The 18,059-nt window shown below is 39.7% G+C and overlaps 1 protein-coding gene across 1 annotated transcript in view; it reads right to left on the reverse strand.

The window, feature by feature from the left end:
• Positions 1-619: 619 nt before the first annotated feature.
• Positions 620-18,059, reverse strand: part of LOC142707153 (oocyte zinc finger protein XlCOF8.4-like) — a 33,247-nt gene continuing 15,807 nt past the window's right edge. The window contains exons 2-9 of the mRNA XM_075848314.1: positions 17,345-17,596; positions 16,385-16,665; positions 16,065-16,238; positions 15,857-15,980; positions 13,830-13,927; positions 13,549-13,663; positions 10,756-11,222; positions 620-682 (exon numbers count right to left, since the gene is read on the reverse strand). Coding sequence (XP_075704429.1) covers positions 620-682; positions 10,756-11,222; positions 13,549-13,663; positions 13,830-13,927; positions 15,857-15,980; positions 16,065-16,238; positions 16,385-16,462 — 1,119 coding nt within the window. The 5' untranslated portion in view covers positions 16,463-16,665; positions 17,345-17,596. The remainder of the gene's footprint in view (positions 683-10,755; positions 11,223-13,548; positions 13,664-13,829; positions 13,928-15,856; positions 15,981-16,064; positions 16,239-16,384; positions 16,666-17,344; positions 17,597-18,059) is intronic.

Raw genomic sequence — 18,059 nt, forward strand, 5'->3', positions numbered from 1 at the left:
CCCAGCTCCTTAAAGGCGCTACAACCAGAGATTACAATTAATTATTGACTAAGGGTTCCTTCAAGTCTTAAGCCCTGCTCATAGGAGTTTACAATCCAAAAGAAGGAACACTAAATCTGAAAGGTGTTTTCCCAGAAACAAAAATGTTTAGGTTATGTCTGATCGCTGGAGGTCAGACCACTAGGACCTCAGTGTTTATGAGAACGGAGGTCCCCGCGTCACCTGTTTGAATGGAGCGATAGTTCAAAGGAGTGTCCACTGCTCCATTCACTGCCCAGATACCGTGAACGGAGAAACTCAAATAACTCCCAAAGTCCAGTCTGGATAGTCAATGGAGAGACATAACCCTACTCCTTGTCCTCTCGACTGCGAAGTAAGCCCCTCAGCTGTACCACAGTTCGGACGATTAAAGGGAGCAACTTAGAGATCTCTGTCATTCCCATAGACAGTGAGTGGAGCGGTGGTCACGCATGCGCACTGACACTCCAGTAGACCTACATTCTAGTGATCACTGGGGTCCCAGCGGTCGTACTTCAAGCGATCAGATATCTATCACCCGTCCTGTAGGATAAGTGAAGAATGTTGTTTATGGGAAAACACCTTTAGTCCAACCTAATCTCTATGTCATGACTGTGTCTTCATCTTGCGATGATGTCTTAATCTTCTGATGAGATTTTCTTCTCTAAAGGAAAAAAAATAACAATTCAATATTATGTTCACTCCAATCCCCCAGTATACATATTGTTCAGTATACATATCATCCATATGTATGTATATATATATATATATATATATATATATATACATACATACATATCATCCATATGTATGTATGTATATATATATATATATATATATATATATATATATAATCCAAAAAAATGAAGAGGCAGCACTCCAAGGAAATTGGTGAAACAATTTCCTTGAATCATTAACAAGGGTTCCTAGCCTCAACCTAGGAGGCCTGCACCCACTGCTGTTGCTGTGCTGCTTTACTCTTTTTCTCATTATATATATATATATATATATATATATATATATATATATATATATATATAATCATCCAGTATACATATCATCCAGTATTCATATCATTCAGTATAATAATCATTCAGTATAATAATCATCCAGTATACATATCGTTCAGTATACATATCACCCAGTATACATATCACCCAGTATACATATCACCCAGTATACATATCACCCAGTATACATATCACCCAGTATACATATTATTCATTTCATCCAATATACACACACACACACAGATATATCTATATCTATATCTATATCTATATATATATATATATATATATATATACACACATACACATACACACACACACACAAGACCGTTCTAAAGTTTGGGGTCACCCAGACAATTTTGTGTTTTCCATGAAAACTCACACTTATATTTATCAAATGAGTTGCAAAATGACTAGAAAATATAGTCAAGACATTGCCAAGGTTAGAAATAATGATTTTTATTTCAAATAATAATTTTCTTCTTCAAACTTTGCTTTCGTCAAAGAATGCTCCATTTGCAGCAATTCCAGCATTGCAGACCTTTGGCATTCTAGCTGTTAATTTGCTGAGGTAATCGCGAGAAATTTCACCCCATGCTTCCAGAAGCCCCTCCCACAAGTTGGATTGGCTTGATGGGCACTTCTTGCGTACCATACGGTCAAGCTGCTCCCACAACAGCTCTATGGGGTTGAGATCTGGTGACTGCGCTGGCCACTCCATTACAGATAGAATACCAGCTGCCTGCTTCTTCCCTAAATAGTTCTTGCATAATTTGGAGGTGTGCTCTGGGTCATTGTCCTGTTGTAGGATGAAATTGGCTCCAATCAAGCGCTGTCCACAGGGTATGGCATGGCGTTGCAAAATGGAGTGATAGCCTTCCTTATTCAAAATCCCTTTTACCTTGTACAAATCTCCCACTTTACCAGCACCAAAGCAACCCCAGACCATCACATTACCTCCACCATGCTTGACAGATGGCGTCAGGCACTCTTCCAGCATCTTTTCATTTGTTCTGCGTCTCAGAAATGTTCTTCTGTGTGATCCAAACACCTCAAACTTCGATTAGTCTGTCCAGAACACTTTTTTTCCAATCTTCCTGTCAAATGTCTGTGTGCTTTTACCCACATTAATCTTTTCCTTTTATTAGCCAGTCTCAGATATGGCTTTTTCTTTGCCACTGTGCCCTGAAGGCCAGCATCCCGGAGTCGCCTCTTCACTGTAGACGTTGACACTGGCGTTTTGCAGGTACTATTTAATGAAGCTGCCAGTTGAGGACCTGTGAGGCGTCTATTTCTCAAACTAGAGACTCTAATGTACTTGTCTTGTTGCTCAGTTGTGCAGCGGGGCCTTCCACTTCTCTTTCTACTCTGGTTAGAGCCTGTTTGTGCTGTCCTCTGAAGGGAGTAGTACACACCGTTGTAGGAAATCTTCAGTTTCTTGGCAATTTCTCGCATTGAATAGCCTTCATTTCTAAGAACAAGAATAGACTGTCGAGTTTCACATGAAAGCTCTCTTTTTCTAGCCATTTTGAGAGTTTAATCGAACCCACAAATGTAATGCTCCAGATTCTCAACTAGCTCAAAGGAAGGTCAGTTTTATTGCTCCTCTAAACAGCAAAACTGTTTACAGCGGTGCTAACATAATTGCACAAGGGTTTTCAAGTGTTTTCTAATCATCCATTAGCCTTCTCACACAGTTAGCAAACACAATGTACCATTAGAACACTGGAGTGATGGTTGATGGAAATGGGCCTCTATACACCTATGCAGATATAGCATTAAAAACCAGATGTTTGCAGCTAGAATAGTCATTTAGCACATTAACAATGTATAGAGTGTATTTCTGATTAATTTAATGTTATCTTCATTGAAAAAAAACGGTGCTTTTCTTGCAAAAATAAGGAAATTTCTAAGTGACCCCAAACTTTTGAACGGTAGTGTATAGTATATATATATATATATATATATATATATATATAAATCACCCAGTATACATATCATCCAGTATACTTATCATCCAGGCCGGCCTTAAATACGTGCGGTCACACAGGGCGCCATGCTGTAAGGGGGGGCGCCAGCGGGTGTATTTCTCCCGCTCTGCGGCTAATGCTCGGGGGGCGCCAGCGGGACAGATGCCACTCACTGACCTCACAACTGGCTTCCCCGCACCTCCTCCTTGTCTTACGTCCTGAGTGATGATCAGGCATGATGACATCACTCAGGACGCAAGACAGGGAGGAGACTATCTTACCATGCGGCTACACCACAGAAAAAAAGTGGTACATAGAATAAGATTAAAAACACAAAAAAAAGGCCACTCACAAATTGGGCAGGTATAATCCCAGCAGGACGCAGCCGGGTCAAAAATACTGCTAAAGGAAAGTGCTCACGTGTGTTAAATAATAATAGCCACTCCCACTAGCCTTGAGGGGAGTGGCATGGGGTGCATGGGATGTGTAGTAAAAATTTAATGAATTGTGTATAATGTGCAAGTAGTAATAATATGTATGAAATATGGGGGGGGGCAGTACTGCGTATAGTGCATAAATGAATTGTGAATAATATACAAGTGGTGAATAACATGTTTAAAATATGTAAAATATAGGGGACAGTACTGAGTATAGTGCATAAGGGTCAGGAACGTGAGTGATGCATGATGTGTGGGTGCAGTGTGTGAAACATGGGGGGGATAATGCATAAATCATGTGGCGTAGCGTATATAGCCAGGTAGCAGCCTATTTGTAACGCCATGTAATACATAGAGCGGGCTGCCCTGCTTGCTATGCCAAACAGCAACACACCATGCTCTCCCAGCATTGAAGACCTGGCTGAGTCCAAACAGTAGTAAATATAATTCAAGTAACCATGGAAAATACATGGGGTATTGGTAGTAATTTTGGACAAAAGAACGCAAGCTCACAATCCTCCTCACGGATCCCCACACTTGCGAGTCCCTAACTGGAACTTTTTGTTCCAAACTTGAAGCTACACCACAGAAAAAAGTGGGACATAGAATAAGATTAAAAACACAAAAAAAGGCCATACTCACAAATTGGGCAGGTATAATCCCAACAGGACGCAGCCAGGTCAAAAATGCTGCTGAAGGAAAGTGCTCAGGTGTGTTAACTAATAATAGCCACTCCCACTAGCCTTGAGGGGAGTGGCATGTGGTGCATGGGATGTGTAGTACAATGATGTTAGTAGATGAGAAGAATTTCTCCTTATGGTTTACTAAACTTTTCTTATTAAGAGTGATAGAATCATGAAAGGAGGGAAATGTAGGAGAACTTCACTATGGAATGGCCACTTGGTACATTTTGCTTGAATTTTGAATAATTAACAAAATTATTATTGGATTATTGTACTCGAATATTTTGCTTTCTGAACACATTTAATTATGAGCGGATATTTTGTTGGAAAAGGGGCCACAACTACTTGTTATCTTTAGTTTCAGACATTGAAAATAAAAAAGTAGTAATGTAGGATCATATGATTTACTGGCTTTTAATCATGAGCGGATGTCATTTAATGTTGTACTACTTACAGGCTATGTACACCTTTCAACCTAATTATTTTTATTGTTTATTTGGTTCCCAAATGTGAAATTAAGCAACTTTCTAAATCGTCTTCATTAAAAAGGTCCTACCACTTGGCTGTAGAGTCTGTGTAACTCCTGTGGACAGCTGGTCTCCTGCAAATTCTAACTCAAATCCGTCACTCCACTGCTGCTGGCGGCTGACTCAACCGCTCTCCCTCCTTTCTTTTTTTAGTGATAGAGATAGCCGCGTGGGGGGGTGGTACATAGCAGATCAGAGTATAGAGAAAGCACCTTGATAGCCTGTGAGCTCTCCTCCTTATCTTCACTAGGATACGAACAGCTTGTGTGACATTGTCTGTACAACCCTCCGCTGCCATCTCTAACACTGAGAGAAAGGAGGGGGAAGAGAAGTTGAGTCAGCCACCAGGAGCAGTGCACTGACGGATTTGAATTAGTTGGTCTCCTGCTAATTCTATCTATAGGAGTTCCACAAACGCTACAGCAGCCAAATGGCAGAAAATTTTAATGGAGACTATTTAGTAAGTTGCTTAATTTTACATTGAGAAAGAAAATGAACAATAAAAAAAAAATTCAGTTAAAAAAAAGTGTACATAGCCTTTAACCCTTTCAGGACCGAGCTCATTTTGGCCTTCAGGACCAGCCCCATTTTTTTCAAATCTGACGTGTCAATTTATGTGGTAATAACTCTGGAATGCTTTTGCCTATCTAAGCGATTCTGAGAATGTTTTCTCGTGACATATTGTACTTTATGTTTGTGGAAAAATTTGGTGAATAAATTCATTGCTTATTTGTGAAAAACACCAAAATTCTAAGAAAATTTGCAAAAATTATGATTTTTCTAATTTTAAATGTATCTGTTTGTAAAACAGATAGTAATACCACACAAAATAGTTACTATTTCACACATTCCATATGTCTACTTTATATTTGCATCGTTTTTTTGAACATTTTTCTAGGACGTTACAAGGCTTAGAACTTTAGCAGCAATTTCTCACATTTTCAAGAAAATTTCAAAAGGCTATTTTTTCAAGGACCAGTTCAGTTCTGAACTGGCTTTGAGGGCCTTATGTACTAGATAGACCCCATAAATCACCCCATATTAAAAACTGCACCCCTCAAAGTATTCAAAACAGCATTCAGAAAGTTTCTTAACCCTTTAGGCGTTTCACAGGTATTAAAGCAAAGTTTGTAATACATTTTTTTCTGTAACCCAGAAGGTTTTACCAGAGAAACGCAACTCAATATTTATTGCCCAGATTCTGCAGTTTTTAGAAATATCCCACATGTGGCCCTAGTGTGGTAATGGACTGAAACACCAGCATCAGAATCAAAGGAGCACCTAGAGGATTTTGGGCCTCCTTTTTATTAGAACATATTTTAGGCACCATGTCAGGTTTGAAGAGGTATTGTGGGGCCAAAGCAGTGGAAACCCCCCAAAAGTGACACAGTTTTGGAAACTACACACTTCAAGGAATTTATCTAGGGGTATAGTTAGCATCATGACCCCACAGGTCTTTTGCTATACTTATTGGAGTTTGTCTGTGAAAGCGAAAATCTACTTTTTTTCTGAACAAATATTAAAAAAATTAATATTTGCAAGGAATAAAAAATAAAAAGCTCCCCAAAACTTGAAAAGCTACTTCTCCCGATTACGGCAATACCCCATATGTGGTACTAAACTGCTGTTTGGACCCACAGCAGAGCTCAGAAGTGAAGGAGAGCCATTTGGCTTTTGGAGCGCAGATTTTGCTCGGTAATAGTTCTGTTTTGGGTTTTGCTGGTATTTCAGCTTATAATGTGGGCGCATATATAATCTGTGCGGAGTACATCAGGGTATATGTAATATGTGAGGAGTACATCAGGGTATATGTAAGCTGTGCGAAGTACATCAGGATATATGTAATATGTGAGGAGCACATCAGGGTATATGTAATCTGTGAGGAGTACATCAGGGTATATGTAATATGTGAGGAGTACATCAGGATATATGTAATATGTGAGGAGTACATCAGGATATATGTAATATGTGAGGAGTACATCAGGGCATAATAAGAGGGTATAATAATGGGGTAACTAATACAATTATCCATAGATGTGTGTGTATATGTAAGCTGTGCGGGGTACATCAGGGTAGATGTAATATGTGGAGTACATCAGGGTATATGTAATATGTGAGGAGTACATCAGGATATATGTAATATTTGAGGAGTACATCAGGGTATATGTAATATGTGAGGAGTACATCAGGGTATATGTAATATGTGAGGAGTACATCAGGGTATATGTAATCTGTGAGGAGTACATCAGGGTATATGTAATCTGTGAGGAGTACATCAGGGTATGTGTAATCTGTGAGGAGTACATCAGGGTATATGTAATGTGTGAGGAGTACATCAGGTTATATGTAATATGTGAGGAGTACATCAGGGTATATGTAATATGTGAGGAGTACATCAGGGTATATGTAACATGTGAGGAGAACATCAGGGTATATGTAACATGTGAGGAGTACATCAGGGTATATGTAATATGTGAGGAGTACATCAGGGTATATGTAATATGTGAGGAGTACATCAGGATATATGTAATCTGTGCGGAGTACATCAGGATATATGTAATATGTGAGGAGTACATCAGGATATATGTAATATGTGAGGAGTACATCAGGTTATATGTAATATGTGAGGAGTACATCAGGGTATATGTAATATGTGAGGAGTACATCAGGATATATGTAATATGTGAGGAGTACATCAGGATATATGTAATATGTGAGGAGTACATCAGGATATATGTAATATGTGAGGAGTACATCAGGATATATGTAATATGTGAGGAGTACATCAGGATATATGTAATATGTGAGGAGTACATCAGGGTATATGTAATATGTGAGGAGTACATCAGGGTATATGTAATATGTGAGGAGTACATCAGGATATATGTAATATGTGAGGTGTACATCAGGATATATGTAATATGTGAGGAGTACATCAGGATATATGTAATATGTGAGGAGTACATCAGGATATATGTAATAAGTGAGGAGTACATCAGGGTATATGTAATATGTGAGGAGTACATCAGGGTATATGTAACATGTGAGGAGTACATCAGGATATATGTAATATGTGAGGAGTACATCAGGATATATGTAATATGTGAGGAGTACATCAGGGTATATGTAATATGTGAGGAGTACATCAGGGTATATGTAATATGTGAGGAGTACATCAGGATATATGTAATATGTGAGGAGTACATCAGGGTATATGTAATATGTGAGGAGTACATCAGGATATATGTAATCTGTGCGGAGTACATCAGGGTATATGTAATATGTGAGGAGTACATCAGGGTATATGTAATATGTGCGGAGTACATCAGGGTATATGTAATATGTGAGGAGTACATCAGGGTATATGTAATATGTGAGGAGTACATCAGGGTATATGTAAGCTGTGCGGAGTACATCAGGATATATGTAATATGTGAGGAGTACATCAGGATATATGTAATATGTGAGGAGTACATCAGGGTATATGTAATATGTGAGGAGTACATCAGGGTATATGTAATATGTGAGGAGTACATCAGGATATATGTAATATGTGAGGAGTACATCAGGGTATATGTAATATGTGAGGAGTACATCAGGATATATGTAATCTGTGAGGAGTACATCAGGGTATATGTAATATGTGAGGAGTACATCAGGGTATATGTAATCTGTGAGGAGTACATCAGGGTATATGTAATATGTGAGGAGTACATCAGGATATATGTAATATGTGAGGAGTACATCAGGGTATATGTAATATGTGAGGAGTACATCAGGGTATATGTAATCTGTGAGGAGTACATCAGGGTATATGTAATATGTGAGGAGTACATCAGGGTATATGTAATATGTGCGGAGTACATCAGGATATATGTAATATGTGCGGAGTACATCAGGGCATAATAAGAGGGTATATTAATGGGGTAAATAAATAATTCATAGATATGTGGCCGGTGTCCCGCTGATAAATGGCGCCCGATCTTCTTTGCTTTTGGACACTGCACTATTTCTGTCGCTATATTCTGAGAGCCAGGACTTTTTTATTTTTTCTTCACCGCAGCTGTTTGAGGGCTTATGTGTTGCGGAACAATCTGTAGTTTTCATTGGTACCATTTTAGGGTACATGTGATTTTTTTTGGCAAGCAAATTGAGAAAAAAAACCCATAAATTCTGACAATGTTTTTTGTCTTTTTTTACTGTTCACCGTGTGGTATAAATTACATTTTACTTTATTCTGCAGGTCGGTACGATTACGGCGATACCATATGTATATAGTTTTTTTTATGTTTTGTGGCGTTTGTGCAATAAAATCACTTTTCGATAAAATTATTTATTTTTTGTGTCACCATATTCTGAGAGCCGTAACTTTTTCATTTTTTAGTCAAAAAAGCTGTGTAAGGGCTTGTTTTTTGCGGGACGGGTTGTAGTTTTTATTGTTACTATATTGGGGCACATGCGACTTTTTGATCACTTTTTATTCTATATTTTGGGAGGGGTGATGGCCAAAAAAATAGTGATTCTGACATTGTTTTTAAAGTATATTTTTTTGCAGTGTTCACCGTGCGGGAAAAATAATATTATAGTTGAGGTCGTTATGAATGCGGTGATACCAAATATGTGTATGTGTTGTTTTTTTTTTTACTTGAAGACCTGCAGCACTGATAGCTGCTATAATGCATTATACTACCTAGGTAGTGTAATGTATTATAAACGGTCAGCGTGACGCTGAGAGTCACACTGACAGGAAGCAAGGATAGATATTGGGATGCACTCCTCAATTAGTTGGTGCGGTGCTAGTAGGGTAGGGATGAGAATCCCACAATATTGAGAAATATATAACCCCAGCACACACAAAGGTACACAAGAGATCCAGATGCAAACTAAGTTTAAGTTTTATTGCAACAAGAATGATAGTCGCTTACTACTTCGACACGATCATTCTTGTTGCAATAAAACTTAAATTTAGTTTGCATCTGGATCTCTTGTGTATACTGACAGGAAGCTTCCGAGGACCGGCCTCCAGCTGGTTCTCATAGGCTGCCGTGCATGGAAGATCCGGGGACTGTTGTATGGCCTCCGGTTTTGCCTTATAACCGACTGCAGCACCCGCAATCGGTCCCCGGGAAAATTTGTTGTAGCAGCAAACTTCCCAGTATGTTATAGTAACAAACTTTCCAGTTGTTGCTACAACAAACTTTCCCTGAGATCACATGACCGGGACCTGAACCAATTAGGTCCCGATCATGTCTCCGGGACCAGAGGATGGGGATAACAGTGCGATCCAGGTGTCAGCGCTACTCTGATGAGACACCCGGATCGCGCTTTTAACATCCACCGTGAATTCACGTTGGTGCTGCACAGATCCCAGCAAGTGCCGACGTGAATTTACTGTGGGCGGTCGGGAAGCGGTTAAAGCAATGGGACAGTGTTCACAAGGAAATAATTGGCTGCGTCGCCAAGGGGTTATTGCCTGTGCATAACCTGATGAGTTAAAAATCTTTTTTTGCTCTTATAGCTTTTCCCACATTCCAAACAAGAATGCAGTTTTTTTAATGCAAATTTTTGGGTGAGTTTCAAAATTTTATTTCCACGTAAAGCATTTTCCATATATATATATAACATCAAAATGACTTCTCACCTCTGAGTTTTCTCATGTCTAACCAGAGTGGATTTTAGTGAAAAGAATTTCCCACATTCTGAACATGAAAATGGCTTCTCTCCTGTGTGAATTATCTCATGTGTAAGGGTGTGTTCACACGTGCACGTCCGTTACGGCCGAAATTACGGGGCTGCTTTCAGGAGAAAACAGCCCCGTCATTTCAGCCGTAACGGCAGGTGAAGGCGCTTGAACGCTGCGTCCATTACGGACGTAATTGGCGCTGCTTTTCATTGGAGTCAATGAATAACGGCTCCAATTACGTCCCAAGAAGTGACAGGACACTTCTTTGGCGCGGGCGTCTATTTATGCGCCGTCTTAACAGCGACGCATAAATATACGCCTAGTGTGAACAGAAACGTCAGCCCATTGCTTTCAACGGGCAGATGTTTGTCAACGCATTCAAGCCGTAATTTCGGACGTAATTCAAGGCGTAAAACACCCAAATTACGTCCGTAATTTGGCCGTGTGAACATACCCTAACAAGACCTGATTTAACTGTAAAACATTTCCCACATTCTGTACATGAATATGGCTTCTCTCCTGTGTGACCTCTCTCATGTATAACTAGATGTGATTTATCTGCGGAACATTTCCCACATTCTGAACATGAATACGGCTTATCGACTGTGAGAATTCTTCTGTGCTTAAAAAGACCTGAGATTTTTGTGACCCGTTTAACACAATGAAACCTTTTACCCCCTTTCTGAGCTGTTTTTGTGGCAACAATCTGTGATTGGTCAGGAGAAGGTTCCTCATGATTAGGGGAATTATACGATAGATCTTTACTGTGAAATCCTGGATGTACATTAATGGTAATCAGGTTTTTTCCTGAAGACTGCTGCATGATATCTTCATCTTCTACTTCATAATTTATCAAAAACCTCAAGTTTCCCTCAGAGTTCTTTCTGGCATCTTCTGTAAGGAATAAAAATGGATTTTGTGATTTTTATATTTTTCAAACCACAAAGTAGACAAATTTATGACATATTAGGCTGCTTGCAGTTTTTGGATCCAGCAGGAAGGAAAGGTTTGAGCCATTCCCTTTAAAACCACTACTGGCTTTGGCTCAAAAACTGCACCAAATACTGCCACAAAAACTGAATGTCTGATTCCAGCCTTATACATCTTTGAAAAACACTTTAAGTGGACAATAACTTTTCATTAAAAACTAGTGATAATCTAATAGTATACCGGATATCAAGCAATTTTGCTTTCTACAAAAAATAAATTGTTTTATCTTTGCAAAGTCTGTATGAAGCCACTGCCACTAGGTGACCCCTTTTCTATAATTTGTTGTCCACCCTCGGTTGTCCTGCAAATTCAGTCTCTTGTTACAGAGAAGAGTAGAGAGACTGCAGAAAATGGGGGTGACTCTCTCTGGTAAAGCTTCCTGTACTCATAGCCTGCCTGAACAGTCATGTAATCCTTGCAGTAGCTTCTTGCATCTTAGTCTGCTTTGTTAAAGACTTTTTGTTCCAAAGTCCCAGCATTTCTCTTTCTCCCATGTGCACTTCGCCCTAGATGTCTAATGTTTGCTGAAAGTCTCTCAATAATAACTAGAAAGCTGCATGCACAGGGTTCTCACGTCACGCTAAAAATTTGTCTTTTGCAGAGAATCGCAGGACATCATGCCATTGTGTCGGGACTTCACAAAAACCACTTCAAATTTGTACAGTTTTGCTTTTATTTGCAACAATCTTCAAAGATCTAAAATGTGGGTGGAAAGTCATAACATCGTTGGGGGACTCAGGTGAATGACCGTTTAGATAAAATCTTTCAATGATAAAGTCCGGGATTCTGGCCTACATCCAGTCACCACTTATATTACATAAACCTTAACTTGGAAAAAAATGTGAAAAAACCATTTAAAAAACCATAACCCTGTCTGACAATCCCACCTGTCCTCTGCCAACACATTTGACCCTTTAACATGAACTGGGAATCACTTTATTACAAGAACCTAATATGGTCATTGACAATCTAATCTTGGCCATAGATAATGCGTCATGACACAAAGCACACATCTCCGGCTGAAATCACGGACATGACAATGAGGTCTGTATATCCTAATGGCTGCACAGTCACGGGAACACAATTTTATAGAACATCTTTAGGATGTAGTGGCATATACAGAGTGAGGTTATCAATCAGAATTTGTAATAAAGGTTTCCAGTATATTGTTCTATCATTCCACTAAGAATTCAGGCTGCTCTAAGGGGAAAGAGGGTCCTATCAAGCACTAATAAGGTGGGCCTAGTGACGTGGCCTCTGAGTGCAGGTGATCATCACTAATACGTCTTTGTATGTACAATAATTACATGTGAAATACGAGCTTCCTAATAATCATGGGATTTGGAAGATTAGATTACCCCCAGATAGGAAAAAAACAAATCCCCTTATGACTTGTGTGCAGAGTGGTCATGGGGAACTTGTGTGTTTTCTAATAATTCCTCAATTCTTGTCCCAGCCTCATATTAAATATAAACCAAATAAATTTAAAAAAGTAACAACATGTATGTGTTTTTTTTGTTATTGACTATAACAAAATAATGTTTAACCCTTTCCCGTAAAATGTAAGTGATTGGCGGTATGTAGTTCCTCCACAATGTACTGACATTTATAGTAAATTCACACGCTGCAGATTTGTTACAGAAACTTCTGCAGATGAGACTCGTGTGAAATGAAAAGTTTCTGTGCATGAATTTCACGCGTATTTTACCAGCGTCTCATCTGGAGTTTTTTTTAATCATACACTTGTAACATATTTTTCAGGTTCTATAGAGAAGCGTGCTGCGTTTTGAAAAAAATGGCACAAAGGCAAAATGTGCACCAAAAGGGCAGAAGAAAAAAACAACAATTGTGTGCAATGCATTTTATATTTTACTATAAACTGTCATGTAACGTCTGCCACAAAAAAGGCAGGGATACGCCACAAAAAAACACTGAAATATCAACGAGAGCCGCCTATCAGCATTGATCTCGGTGATCAAGTGGTTAAACTGAGTTTTCTCAGATCCCGGCTGTTAATCGCAGCTGGTGCCCCCAAAAATCTGATGCTAAGCCTAGAGCATGACCGGATTCATAGAACACCCTGTAGAGAACTTCTATGTGCAGTCATAGCTCCCTTAGGCCCTGCGCTATGTATAACACATTGTCTGAAGTGTTACTGTAATGTAGAACTAAGGAGGAACCCCACCTTTTCAAACCTCCCAATTCACTTTCTAAATTCATTATTACTGACCTGTGGTAACACCTCCTGGAATTTCCTCCTCCACTTCACTCTTACACGGTTGATCGCTCCTCATCCGCTCTTCTTCTGCTTCATCCTCCGCTTTATTATTAGTCAGATCTTCCCCCTGATTTCACATATGTAACAATTCAGTTCAATACAGCAGAGAGTGCGAAGAATCTAACAGATCAACATAAGAAACCACCAAAATCTATGACCACATCTATGACCGCAGGACCATAAAGCTCCACACCCCCCTATATAGATCTGGTATAGGGCTCAGCTTCATCTACCTGATGATTCTCTGGGACATTGTGATTTTCCTCTGGACAGTCCTGGGAATACAGAGGACTGGGACATCTCTCTGGTGGATTTCTCCTACTGGATCCATCTGTAGGAAACACACAGTGACTGAATACATGACTACTGTATATCTGTCTATATATCAGACACTTCTCTCTACACTTCTAGGTTTACTCATCAGAGCCGAGATTACAATGTTGAGGTCCTCGCTACCTGTGTGAATGTTCCTTAACCTTGTACGCAACAGGCCTAAAGTAGACTGTAACATACCAGAGTGAATGGCGGGGCGCCAACGGCCCCCTGCTCCACCATAGTATTTTACTGTATCTGCGTTCTGTGCACATGGATATACATGGAAATGGGTGGGGGGGACGGGACGGGAAACCTCTACTTTGAGAGTTCCCTGCATAGTAAGTAAGCAGGTTTTACACTTCTGTAGCCAATATTTTGCTTTTATTTTTATTAATTAAAAACAATATATATATATATATATATATATATATATATATATATATATATATATATATATACATACATACTTGAAGTGTTTAAACACATTTTTGGGGGATTTACTTTGATTAAAAGCTTTTATTTTTATTTTCAAGATACAGTGGTTACGTCTCCACTATACACAGGAGATGGATCATTCGCTATCAGCCGAATCCGTAAGTTAAGTGAACTGACAACTCGGCTGAGAGCGGGTCCTGTGTCTCACACGCAGAATCACAATAACATCGATCACAATAACATCGATCACATCTAAGGTGAAGAACATGGATACACAGGAACCGCTCTCAGCCGAGTTGTCAGTTCACTTCACTTACGGATTCAGCTGATAGTGAATGATCCAGCTCCTGTGCATGGAGGAGACATAAACGCTGTATGAAAATAATTATTTTTTTAACTAAAGTCAAATGAAAAAAACAAAATCAAATATTCAATGAGATAAAAAAATAAATAATAATTACCTACAGAATGTAAATAGCACAAGTGGGAATAAGATTTTACTCATCCAAGTCATTGTGAGATTGTTTTTTCAGAACACTTTATACTAGTGGTAAATTTTGCTCCATACATTCTGTGTTACATAGATAATTAGGATGAAAAGAGACACAAAAGTAGAAAGTTACCACAGCACTGGACCACCAGAGCGGTGCACGCCTCCACAGAACCTGGTCCACGGTCCTCAATATCAGGCAAACAAAAATGGACAAGGAGGCAGCACTTCCAAAAGTGTAACAGCCTTTAATCACCCATGCAACGTTTCAGTCCACCAGGACCTTTCTCAAGCATGTTTCAGTCCTGGTGGACTGAAACGTTGCATGGGTGATTAAAGGCCGCTACATTTTTGGAAGTGCTGCCTCCTAGTCCATTTTTGTTTGCCTGAAAAAAGACACAAGTCCATCAAGTGCATCCTATAATCCCACCATGTTGATCCAGAGGAAGACAAACCCCCCATGAGGAGGATGACAATTGTCTCATTAGGGGAAAAACCTCCTCCCTGACTCCAAATCTGGAAATCACAATAAATCCCTGGATGATCGTCCCATCTCCAGAATCTAGTACCCATACCTTGTAATATTAAAGAGAACCTCCGATTATACGGACATTATATAGAAAACTATTATACTGCCGGAGTGTGCTGATAATACAAGTCATTTAGAAAGACGATTATCATGTTTACTTCTAACTACAGCACGGACTGCCCATAGTCCGCTCTGCCGGCTGCCCATAACTCTGCATTAGGAGACAGAGCGTCCTGCTCGTCTCCATGGCTCCCGTATCCAGAACGACTGCCAGCGCTGTACAACGTAATATCACTTCTAATGCAGAGCTATGAGCAGCCGGCAGCGCGAAATGTAGAGATCTAACGTGATGTAAAAGGAGCCAAAATCGTATACACGTCATTGTATACACGTGTATATGTACTGCACATGAGGGTATTAGGACTTCAACATGGCCACCAGTCCAGCCTGTGCCCACAGTAATGCCAATATATAAATCTGTCTCCTCTCACCTGGTGATGTGTGCGGTCGGTAGTCCTCCATCATGACCTCCTCGTACAGATCCTTGTGTCCTTCTAGATACTCCCACTCCTTCATGGAGAAATAGACAGTGACATCCTGACACCTTATAGGAACCTGACACACACAATGATACAGTCATCACCCAGACACCTCCAGTGCTGTTACTGTAGAATTTCCCAGCATTCCCAGCAGTGTCACCTCTCCAGTCAGCAGCTCAGTCATCTTGTAGATCAGTTCTAAGATCTTCTTCTCATGTATCCGGGAGTGAGGGGGAGGCTCTGTGATGGGGCTCTGACTACTGCTCCATCCTCCTGACTCATGGATGATGGGAGTCGTACAGTCACCCGATGTCTTCTTCACTATTGTGTACTCCTGTGTATGGAGAGAGACACTTAGAGAACTGAACACAGTATTCCCCCCTCAGTAGAGAGAGGGAGATTGTGACCCCGCTGTATAGAGCTCTAGTGACCCCACATCTGTAATACTGGAGACTTATTCTATAATGTAGAAAAGTTTACCTCTCCGCTCAACAGGTAGATGATCTCCAAGGTGAAGTCTAATATTCTTCTGCTCATCTCATTCCTGTCCTTGTCCATTCTTGGTGGGTCATTCAGGAGATGATTGTCTCTGATGAAGTCCCAGCTGGGATGAAACGCGTTAGACAGACTGTTGCACGGTGGTGAGAGACGTCATCACACCGTTTATCTCTGATGTGGCTGCTTGCAGTGCCATATCACAAACCATGCTGGTTTGTTAGAGTCAAGCTACCTCTGCATGCTGACTTTTTCTACCATTGAACCTGAGGAAAAAAGCCTTGATACTATATAAAACAAAGAAATGAGACATCATAACAAGAAGGGTATTAACTTGTGATCCCTATCTGAGAGAACGGCCTTGCCTGCATGTGGTAACTACAACCTTACCCAGCTGTCTCAAGAGCTCTGGAGCTGATCCACTTTGTTACAAAGTTGAAGTGAGGAGGGAGACTTACTCCCAAACAACTGGGAGCCCTGCTATGGGTCAGGAAACCCTATTGAAAATACTCGTCTCCACGTAGTCACAGCAAGTCTTTGTGAGTGATAAACAGATGAACTCTGGACTGACGATCTCGTAACCAGATGAGTATATTACACGCTTATCTTCAACTCCTGCTTGTTGGCTATAACCTGGCTCCTCTACTTCATTAACCCTCCATATGTCAGACAGGCTTAGTGTGCTTACGTCCTCCTTGTTCTAAAAGGGTGATATTTACTCTTCAATTGTGCACTGCATATATGTTGTCATTGGATATGTTTATATAAATTATGTGACCTTGTTTCCATGTATTTTTGGGTGATGACATTTACTGGTCACATTTGCATGAACTGTTATTTGTAATATCAATGTTATTTCCTCATGGGAATTGGTCTGTGATAAGACTTTTCTTTTCCCCTTTTTTAACTACTTAATTCATAAAATTATTTATTTTTACTACATACCCATGTGAGTGCTGATATATCCTAGAGGGTTTTTTTTGTTTTTACTTTCTTGCTTTAATTACTAGGATAGCATTTGGTCCACAAAATTTCTTGGGTTACTGGATATCAAATTTTTTCTTTTTTTCACTAATATTCTTCTGCTCATCTCATTCCTGTCCTTGTCCATCCTTGGTGGGTCACTCAGGAGAAGGAGCGTTGTGGAGGAGAAGATGAGAAAACTGGAGGAACTGGAGGATCTAGTACTGCAGACGTCTTTATGAAGAAAGGAGAAGATGGAGATCATACAGGGGACAACATCATGTGTGACATACAGAACCTCACTTATTCATCATTGAGAGAAACATCTTCTCAGAACCGTCACCAAATACGAAACTTTGCCAACAATCAGAAAAACTTTTTTTTTTTATTAACAAAAAATCATTTTCTGATGTGAGGCGCGAGGTGTGATGATGATGAATTTTGAACCTCCATGTGCCTCACATTAATAGTAATTAACCCCATCATGTTCCTCATAATGGCCAAAATGCATCATCATCGTCACACCTCGTGCCTCACATTAATAAGTGAAAGAAAGCAGTTTTCTATTTTATAACAGCCTAAACATCATGAATGACGCAATAAATGTCTTATTACAGTCGCGATGATACCGAATATGTGATAATTTTATGTATCGAGACTTATTTTAAAGTTTATAGTAAAAAATATGTTTTTCTTT

This window comes from Rhinoderma darwinii, chromosome 1, assembly GCF_050947455.1.
Source record: "Rhinoderma darwinii isolate aRhiDar2 chromosome 1, aRhiDar2.hap1, whole genome shotgun sequence".
Lineage (NCBI taxonomy): Eukaryota > Metazoa > Chordata > Amphibia > Anura > Rhinodermatidae > Rhinoderma > Rhinoderma darwinii.